Consider the following 10,499-nt stretch of genomic DNA (forward strand, 5'->3'; position numbering starts at 1 on the left):
AGATAGAAAAATCAAGGTAAATGCAATAGACAAGCTAGAAGCCAGGTTTTGCAAACATTTGAGCGTCATGGTGTTCAGCAATGGATATCAAATGTGTGGTTTTATGCTTGTTGAATGAAAAAGCTGGTGTGCTATTTTTTAACCAGGGACATAACTATAACGTGGTGAGTAAGGTTTAAGATTTAATGTTTGGGCTTTTAGCACCATAATTTACCAGCATTTTCCGCGTAAAACAATGAGCGTGTCGCAAATCGTAGGTTTGAAAGTAACTGCAGAAAAAGGAATCCGATTCGGTTTTTACACTTGTTGTCGAACTGCTATATTCTTCTTGATGACATATTAACATCTACCATCTGGGTGTATTTCTCTTAGAGGGGTAGCATGGCTCCATCGCGACGCAGTTTCAAAAAACGTACGACCGCTTTTTTGTATTAAAGGCAGGTCTGACGTATTAGTGTACCGTTCCCCAAATGGGGAGGCGTAATGAAGGCTGGCATGTGCGAGTGCGTAGTATGTTTTTTTCCAGACACAGAGTCGTAAGCCTTTTAGTCTGCAGATGATCCCAAGCGATTATGAAGCACTGTTGTTCGAACTAGTTTCAGTGACTCTCGTTTCAGCGCTGAAGCAGCACAGTTCAACTGGATTCCACGAATGAAAAGAAAGCAACCAATGACAGGACCTGTAACGCAACCGCAGTCTGCGCGGCGTCCGGTTTACTCAGGCTGTCTAATGAATGAGGTATTGAGATAGGCGGTGTGGTAACGCGCGTCTGTGGTAATCTTAAGGACATCCTGATCAATCGTGCACGCCATGCGCGATAAGCGCCTTTTCCCAAATGGATCTGAGGTGCGCGAAAGAGGAGCTGCACGTTGCGATAGTGTTTTTGCACCACCAGCCAAGAACGACCGTCCGGCCACGGCGGCCGCATTTCGATGGGGGCGAAGTGCGAAAACACCCGTGCACTTAGATTTAGGTGCACGTTAAAGAACCACGGGTGGTCAAAATTTCCGGAGTCCTCCACTACGGCGTGCCTCATAATCAGAAAGTGGTTTTGGCCCATAAAACCCCATAATCTAATTTTCTTTAAGAACGACCGTCAAGGATCGGTGACATCGGCTCGATGAAATGCACTTCATGTGCAGGTAGATTGTGGACGACGAAGTCGTCGCGTAAACCACGTAGCGGAACAGCATGAACAAACAGACTCTTTAGAGCACGGCCCAGGCGCCCGTTCGCGCGGCGAGCGTCGGCTTTGTCCCTCGTAACCGAGCGAACGAGCACAGTGGAGGATGAAAGCGAACGCGGAGCACAGCGGGACACGAGAGACGGCGATCGCGAAGAGAGCTCGAGGAGGAAGGCGGAAGAGGAGGGTACAGCGGAGCCATGAGGCGCAAAGCGGAAGAGGAGGGTATGACGAGAGGAAAAGCGCAGTGCCGCGCAAGTCGGGTTTCGCGGGCGACGATGGCTACGGGATGGCGCCGGAGTAGCGCGCGCCGTCTGTATGGAAACAAAGCGCTGCATGAGCGGAGGTCTGTCTGCGGCGACTGCTCTGAATAGCGCTTCTCGTGATCTCCGGATTAGAGAGGCAGTCGCGCCACACATCACCATGTTTGCAACGTACCGCACGAGACATTGTCCGAGCGAGCCAATATATCGCGAAATGAAAACGCGCACAGAGCTGCGCTCAAATTTTGCATTAGGGAGTATCGTAATCGTCGGGAAATTTTTTGATTGAGAGTAGCAATGCTTTGTTTTCTTGCCAACCTACATCAGATCGACACGTGATCCGATCAAGCGTGATAATTGAAACGTGTTACCATAGTCTGAGGTTAAACTGCGCGTGCGCTACCAGATCTCAGAGGCTATCGTGTGGCTTTACATATAGTTCCGTAGAGAAATAATACAGTTAAATCTGGCGCTAATATCTGTTAGTGCCCGTGTGGTGGATGGACGAGCATGGCACAGTGGCGTGTACTTTAGTTTGCCTGACAGGGATGGCGCGCACTCGCAAGGTGGGATTGGAAAAGTTTTTAAAGGGTAATACACGAGTTCATATCAACTTCGTCCTTCACGCATTGACCGAGCGTCCTGACGTCAGTTTATAATCGCGAATGTATTGTGTGACATTATTAGCTTGATTTATTTTCCGGTTTCTGCCACTCTGCTTTCACGATGACTGTTTCAGAAGCCACGTCTGTTTTCACGGCGAATGACACGCAGTAATGAATTTAACTGAGGCGTGCCGATATGTTTCAGCGAACACAGAACTCGTGAACGTTTTCCTCGAGTCGTTTCTCAAGCGCAGGGAGGAAGGTCGAACCGCCGTCCCCAAACCGGTCAAACACTGGTTTCTCGCTCGTGAAGCCTTTGGCACGCTGTTTTGCGTGTTTTTCACCATAGGGGTAATCGTCGAACCCTGGCTTATCTTTGACCTACGAAAAAAAAAAAAAAGGAAAAGCTAACGGCGCCGCCTTGAAGTGGTTGCGGCTACCCGGTGCAAGCCCTTTGTGTATTTCGACCTTGCCAGGAAGCACGAGGCATTCTCGTACCGAACGGCTTCTGTTGCACGGTGGTTCGGTGAGCGTTGCGGGACTGATAGAGCGCGCGCGATCTCCCCATCCCGGCTTTTAGCTGTTTGTTCGGGCGGTGCTCCAAACCGGCAACACTTTCCGTACTGATTATGATGAGCCTCAAACATTGCACGTCCTTTGGTGTGTGCGAGAGATGGCGGGCGGGCCAGGAATCTGACGATTAGCGCTCTGGTGTCAAATTTTGTTGCGGTGCAGCGAACACGTGTGACGTTCCGAGTGCGTCTGACTCCAGTGCAAGTGAAAGTATACACCTGTAATAACGGGCAGTTAAAATTTGGCGTTCACGTTGTATCTATCCGCGGCCTTGTTTAGCCGTGACTATAGCCTCATGCGCTGAGTCACCAACCTGTTTATTAAAAAAAAAATTGAGCTCTATATTAATCCCGTTTTTTTTCATATCGTAATGAAACGATATCTGAAAGGAGCGCGTTCTTTGACTAGTTGGCAGACTTCAGATAAGCAGAAGTGCATTACGGAGTAAAGCACCCAACACGAGAGGCTATCAGGATGCACCAGTCCCCTTCTATTCCGTAATAATTAGATGATAGTAGTTTCCCTTTGTCGCTCGTGCCACATTTACTCTAATCTAAGCATCTATTTTCTTTTCATGCTTCTGATTACGATAGCAATGTAGGGTGCTCAGGCTTGTGGCAATGCACCATTGACGGACTTTACTTTCCGGCTTTTCCACACCAATCAAGAGGAAAAGAAGAAAGGAAAGGGGAGTGAGGACGACTGTGAATATTGCAAAATATGTGGTAGGTGTCGATTCAATCGCGCATAATTTCCCTTTTTACATTCGTGCAACTGTGCAAAATACCAAGAAGAATCGGTGAGCATTCAAAACCTTCAAGAAACTTACCTACTCTAATAACTCACTTATATTGTCAACAGAAAAGCAATAAAGATTTATGCAGTATTTCTTACGCTCATGCGTAACTATTGGCGCTCTACTTATTTAGGTGAGATAGTTCAGGAGCGCGAGACAAAGCTGAATCCGGACGCTGTGTTAGCTAAGTCACTGCCATTTGGACCATACGCTATCCTACGTACTACTACGGAAAATTTCGCCTCGTCGTTGTACTTTTGCATTTATGTTGGTATCAATTACATGGTATTGAACTCAAAACTAATCTATTGACGCTCAGCATTCTTCCTCGTGCTTGTACTTCTGCATTTATTACTGTAATGACTTTCCTACAGTTTTCAAAACAGGTCTGTATATCCATAGTCTACTGACTATGTTTTGTTCCTCCCAAGCAAGCTAGAACGCCGGTGGGAAGCGTGTGTGCTCGATACGTCCTTTCAACTCAACATTTTTCGCACATGTTAATGATTGACCTATGCATGGGGAGGGCTTGTACCTACGAAGGCCTGTTCTCTTACCTTGCAGGTTTCCTATGGCATGGGCCTGCTCCTGCTCGAGAATGCTCTCATGCGGTTCGGAATCTTCATGCTCGGGTGCTCGCCTGGTGGAAACTCGAGCAACCTCTGGACTCTGATTTTCAACGGCGATGTTGCGCTCAGCGTCACCATGACGTTCGTCAGCACCATTGCCAGCATAGGTGAGCTTTAGGGAGACTAGGCGTCCTTAGGAAACAGTTCTTTTTATTTTTTTTCTTAGTCCTCGTCGCTTTCGTGCAGACTTAGCTAAGCCTAGCGTAGCGAGAACGCACCGATTCTTACGGCACATTCGACTGGTCGTTTCCTAGCGCTTCTGCGAAGCTGAAAAAGTCATTTAGCAATATATATATATATATATATATATATATATATATATATATATATATATATATCCGGATTAAATGCTACGAAAGTCGTTTGTCTCCGTAATGAAGCTTCATTGTCGTTTTACACGACCATCAGAGCGTATTGAAAGCGCTCTAAAAAGACGCCCTTGAAAGTAAAATTTGCCATTAGCTAACTGTACTGTTGAGCTGGAGGAAATTGTGATGGCGATTTCCGATGGGATTCCCTTCCAAACGGACTGACGAATAATAGTCACATCATATAGTAAAGCCAACCAGGGTTTTCTATATCTATTGCTGTCTAACGTGCTGCCTGTCTCCCTGTATCTTGTGAAGTTACTACGTGTGCTTCTAATGACCCCGGCTCAATGTCTTTCAGAAGAGTTGCGATGTGGGTTAGTTGGTACATACTCCTGAGATTTAAACGAGTCAAAAGACACGAAGTCAGTGTCAGTGATTACCAAAAAACAATGTTTTCCTATTTTGTGGGATCACTTATCACTTAGCATTTAATTTCGCATAGTGCTTGCACTGATGAGACCTCTAATATATAATTCACGTGTCGGGCACAAGCGTACACCGTAACGTAATCGCGCAGCGATATATTTGTATGTATTGCATGCATTTGTACGTAGTTGTATTTGTTAGTAGTTTGTATGCGGTTATAATCTTGGTAGTTTATTTCAATGCATCCAGCTGTGGGTGCATTGTATCCAGCTAAAGGTTGTAATTAAGGGTTGCACATCACATGACTATGTTTCTGAATTTCTCTTATGTATGCTTCCCCCCTCCCCCCTTATGTAATACCCGATAGAGGCCTTTAAGGGTTTATAAAAGATGACGATGAGAACGGAGCGGATCATGCCCTTCCGCTTCCCCTCTCTTGACTGAGCGTCGCGCGCATGCGCATTTCAGTGCCCGGTCGGCTCCATAGCGGAATTGACCTGAAATACAGCAACTGCTCCAATGAATTGATAACGCTCCTAGTTATCGCAAAGCTTCACTACAAGTCTTATTGCAAGTTTTCACTTCTCTGAACCTACTCTATAGCATGATCATTATGTTATCCGCAGGAATGATGCCCCTGTGGGTGTTCATCCTTGGGCGGCACATGTCTCCTGAGACGGGCGCGTTACGCATACCCTTCTCCAACATCATTGCCAGCCTTGTAGGCCTGGCCGTACCCTTGGCCATCGGCATGGCCATCCATAGGTTCAAGCCTAAATGGGCCCTGGCGTTGACTAAGTACATCAAGCCCATTACCATCATCGTGTTGATCGCCATCCTCGTCTTGAGCGTCACCGTCAACAAGTAAGGGTTGATCGCGCGCATATTGCTTGCATCCCTATCGTTTTGGGCTGGCCTATAACAATAAGGAGGGTTATTTATCATCGCATCGCTCTCGTTGATCTATCCGATCTGCGTTATGTTATATTTTTTTTCTCTGAATTTCGCCGAATGGTATTAGGCCGCAGAAAGCTACAGGCATTAGTATTAGTGGTTAAAAAACCTAGGCAACATTAATTGATGTTGTCACGTTGTAGTGACGGTGAAGAACACGGTGTGGCGAAACTGTGACTAAAAAAAAAAAAACTTTATTTCGACGCGGACTTGTGCCCACAAGGCGATAGCGGCGAGTACAGTCGGCGGTTGTCGAAATCTGATTTGCGGCCCAAGAGCGTTGGCTTTTATGCACGACTCGTCGAAGGTTCCAGTGCAATCACTGATGCCTGCGTGCCTTCTAGAAACCACTATGCAATTCGCCTCACGCGCGTACATTCATATAGCACAAAGTTCGGTTACAACAGACAACGGATTGGAATATCAATAACATTCGAGAAACTTCCAATGCATGCGGGTGCATCCTGAGCCGAGCGATTCCATTTAACATTTATTAGCCGGAGAAACATAAACAAGTGCGCGTGTCAATGTCCCCCATCTTAAAAAAGCATCGTCCAGACGCTGTAAACACAAAAGTCAAAAACAAAACCAGCGTAGTAAAGAAAGAAAAGAAAATTGTCGCCGTCAATACTGCCGCTTCAACTGTGGTTGCGGCCCACGCGAGCTGCCCTTTTCAATCCTCCGACATGTTATCAGGCATGCGACGCAGCTGGCGAAGCGAGCGGAGGCAAGCGCAACGACGAGGAACGTGGTGTGACGTCATGCCGAACGGCGGCGGCGGAGGCGCGGCGCTGCGCAGCGGTGGAACATCTGTGGCTCGGCGCTATTAATGGCGCATGCGCAGTAGTGACTAGGGAGCTAGAGAGAGAAATATCCGCGGCGAGGCGCGCGTTGTGACGTCATGTGCTTCCTCGGAGCAACGCCACGGCGAAATCGCAAGTTCGCGGCCAGTAAAGCTGTCGCTTTAAAAGAAATCCGAGGACACCTAAGCACTTATAAATTGCGAGTGCGAAAGCATTAATGTTCACTTGAACGCGGCCGAGCGGTCCTCCGAGTTAGAAACTTCTCGCGGGCAAACCAGCGCGTTGAGACGCTTGGCGCGTTTTGATTTGGCCCTACCATGGTTGGAACGCAGGCGAGAGCTTGTGCGGACAAGGAGAGAGAGAGAGAGAGAGAGAGAGAGAGGGAGAGAGATTCTGGATTGGGGGGGAGGGTGAAAGGTGGGGCTAAGTGCAGCATGGTAACTGACTGACAAGGAAGGCGCGGACAACACAGGCTTGCGAGGGTGATGTGGCGCCGCGGCGCCGCCCTCTCCCTTCAGGCAACACCTGGCGCGCTATTGCGGCAGGGGGTGTCTCCTCTAGCCCGCTCTGCTCAGTCGAGACGCGCTCGTCACGTGGTGTCGCAGCCAATGGGAATTTACTGCCGTTTGGCTCCTGCAGATGACAGACGCCTGCTTTTTTCGCTGAATGGGCGATTAGAGGCTTTCGCACCAAAATACTCGATTGCCACGTAGCTGCACAGAACCAAGGTAGTGTTGTTTGGCGACACTCAATGCAAGTCTAACTATATTTTGTATATTGCTCAATTGCATAATTACTTCACGATAATTAATTAGCTTCTCAAATATGATAATCTGAGCAATATTATCAATCAGAAAATTGTAGGCCGTCATGAAAAATTCCCGATCCATCTTTTTGTTGCTCTGTACCTGCTACGTAAAACATTTTTCCAAGCCTGAAAGAAGCCAGCAAAAGCACGCAAAAAAGTTCCGCCCGACTAGTTGCGCCGCACTTTGTTGGGGTTTTCGGTATGTCGGCGTTACCGCAGTGCTTACGTGTTGTTACTTGCACCTTCGAGTCGAACGTGCACTTGCGCGATCATGTAGACCTAACTTGTAGGGTATTTGTATAGGGATGCGCGTTTCATTCTCGAACGCAGTCACTGTAATCCTAAAGTTAACCTCGTTATCCGCCATTTTTAGGTACATTTTCCTGCTGATGACGTGGCAAGCTCTGCTCTGCGGCGCCCTCGTCTCCTGGAGCGCCTACGTATTCGGCGCGCTGGCCGCTTTCGTCGGTCGCCTCAGCCGAGCGCAGATCATCGCCGTGGCCATCGAGATCGCCTTCCAAAACAGCGGCATCGCCGTCGTCATCCTGTACACGTCACTTCCGCTTCCCGACGCCGATCTCGTTATCGTGCCTGTCGTCTGCCAGGCGATCCTGCAGGGCGTGCCCCTGTACGTGCTGTACACGGCCAAGCGGATCCAGTCGTGCGTGTCCAAGCGGCTGCATCCGGACGAGAAGCCGATTCCCGAATCCACTAGTTCCTCCGAACCGGAAATGGAAAGCGGACTATTTCCGGCGAAGGCCGCCGATGGAGACGCTCGGGCCTCTGCGATGCCTAACAAGGATGCCCTGCAGGAGCTCCAAGACGTGGCCACCGACTTCGAGGAGAAGAAATCTCGGCTGTGATGTGTGCACGAAAGAGGCCGGACTGAGAACTTCGAAAATGATTATATCGGTCCCTTTCGATTCGGCCAGTGATAATCTCTCGCGCATTCCTGCGCTCTGGTTTGCGCGCGGACGTGGCGTGTGGTTTTTTGAAGCGGCCTTTAACAGTGTAATATATGCATTGTCACCTGTCGCGTGCTCTCTGTACAGTATATAGTTCTTCAGTGCGTAAGGACTGATGACGCCGGTGCGGGTGCGATTGTGCGCGGTGTTTTAACGTGTGCTCGTTTTATGGGATTGAGCGACAAGATGTAGAATCTGCGGGTATATATCTGTATTTCGTATGCGCTTGCGGTCACAATTTTTCCGGCTCAGCGAGGGCTCCTAAGACGTATCGTGGAGCTATTCGTGGGTTCGCCTTGTAAAAACACTTTCGTTGAATTGACGTTGAAGATGTCCATTAATCCAGTGGACATAAAGAAAATCGTAGAAGGGCGTCTTATTTCAAATCACTATTTTATCAATTTTCAAGTGTGCAAGCTGGGGAACGCCTGCTAGTTGGTTGCAGCAAGGTGCGCACTTCAGGTCTGAATTCAACACTGATATTTTATTGTTATATAAAAAAAATGACGTTTTATTGCTTCTGTACTGTTTTGTGATTGTGCATGAGGGTTGACTGTTCTAAGTTCGCCCTGGTTTATATATAATTTTAACATTGTGCCTACTGGATAGATTATGTGTTAGATGTAATTTTAGCCAATGTTATAGGTTCATTGTATTTTTTTGTAGCAGGGAAGCATGTTAGTCCTTGCCAAATGCCGGATGTCTTGTTGATACCTTTTCTCGCTTTGGCGTTGCTTCGCGTTACCGTTTGTTGTAGGTTTTAATCTTACTTTTTATACCGCCTTTTGTTCGTACACTGATGATTCGTTGTAAGGGACAATTGTGCCTTTTAGTTTTTCAATGCAGAATTGTCATCGTTCAGTGCCCCTTTTAAGCACGGTTATGTATAATGGTAGTCGTTCACCACACTTATGGTTTTAACTGTTTTGTTTTTTAACTTCTTTTCGAATATGTTCATGTTGAAGAAGTTATTGCCGTTAAACCGCAGGAAACTGCAGAGCATTTCAACCGTCGGTGTTGTTTTAGTAGTACTGTACATTTCTGAGTGTTCGATTCAAAACTTGTTAAAATGTGAGGTGGGTGTGTGCGCGTTGCATAACCATTAGCTCTCATCCGGTGAGAAATACAACCGAGAAACGCTTTTGTAGAACACGTGTGCGCTCAATGAGATATTTGAGTGTGTTGTGCCGCTGTACACGACGTTAAGATTCGTCGTTGACACCGATGCCAAGAGCGCATTGACTTAATTGTGCAATAAACACATTTACTTTTTTCAAACAGAAAGCGGTGATGTCTGTCACTGACGTCGTGTGTTCACTTCCCCATCGCAGCAGCTTATGTATTCCTTCTAGGCGCTCTGTGCAGAATTGTGTATGCCAAGATACTGCGTCAATAGGCTATCGCGATAAAAAAATAGCATTCGATGCTTATACCGCGGATTGTCAAAAAGAAATTCTGATTGGACCTTTTCAGAAAGTTCGAATATATATATATATATATATATATATATATATATATATATATATATATATATATATATATATTGAAGTGGCAATGTTTTTTATCAGATAGATATTTTGAAGTGACTGGAAGGGTGCTTTCGAAGTACGGTGAACCTGAAATAGCTGACGTTCACGCATCTGAGATTCCTGCAGAGAGCTCAGGCACGGAGTCTACCATCTAATCAATGCGATAAATCTCGCTGAATAATTCGGAACTCTAAATCCGATATGCTGCGGTAAGCTTTTTTATGATTCTGAAGAATTGACAAAAGGGGGTGAAACCAAGTTTTGTATGGACATAATCGCCTTTCAACTGAAGGGGATATTCTTGCTGTGGCGCAAAGAAGTGCCTGTGTGGAGGATTTCGCGTGCCTGTTCAATAACCATATATAATTGTTGGGAGTGTTCGTGCTAGCCTTACTGTGCGGCATTACTTAATTACCAGCTTGATCAGCTTTCGGACTGAAAACCCCGCCTGCAGTAACAGCCGCGAGCCGGGACACCATCACGGATATACTTATATAATGACCGGCGTAGTTGAAGTATGGGAGAGGACTTTGCCCTGCAGTGGGCGTAACCAGGGGGATAACGAATATATATATATATATATATATATATATATATATATATATATATATATATATATATATATATATATATATATATATATATATATATATA

General features: G+C 46.6%; 1 protein-coding gene across 1 annotated transcript in view; it reads left to right on the forward strand.

The window, feature by feature from the left end:
* The window catches only part of LOC126518057 (sodium/bile acid cotransporter 5-like), a 33,738-nt gene extending 24,149 nt beyond the window's left edge, over positions 1-9,589 (forward strand). Inside the window, exons 3-5 of the mRNA XM_050167915.3 lie at positions 3,985-4,156; positions 5,413-5,650; positions 7,725-9,589. Of these exons, the coding sequence (XP_050023872.2) occupies positions 3,985-4,156; positions 5,413-5,650; positions 7,725-8,214 (900 nt within the window). The 3' untranslated portion in view covers positions 8,215-9,589. The remainder of the gene's footprint in view (positions 1-3,984; positions 4,157-5,412; positions 5,651-7,724) is intronic.
* Positions 9,590-10,499: the final 910 nt, after the last annotated feature.

The sequence above is a fragment of the Dermacentor andersoni genome, chromosome 11, assembly GCF_023375885.2.
Source record: "Dermacentor andersoni chromosome 11, qqDerAnde1_hic_scaffold, whole genome shotgun sequence".
In the NCBI taxonomy this organism is placed as follows: domain Eukaryota; kingdom Metazoa; phylum Arthropoda; class Arachnida; order Ixodida; family Ixodidae; genus Dermacentor; species Dermacentor andersoni.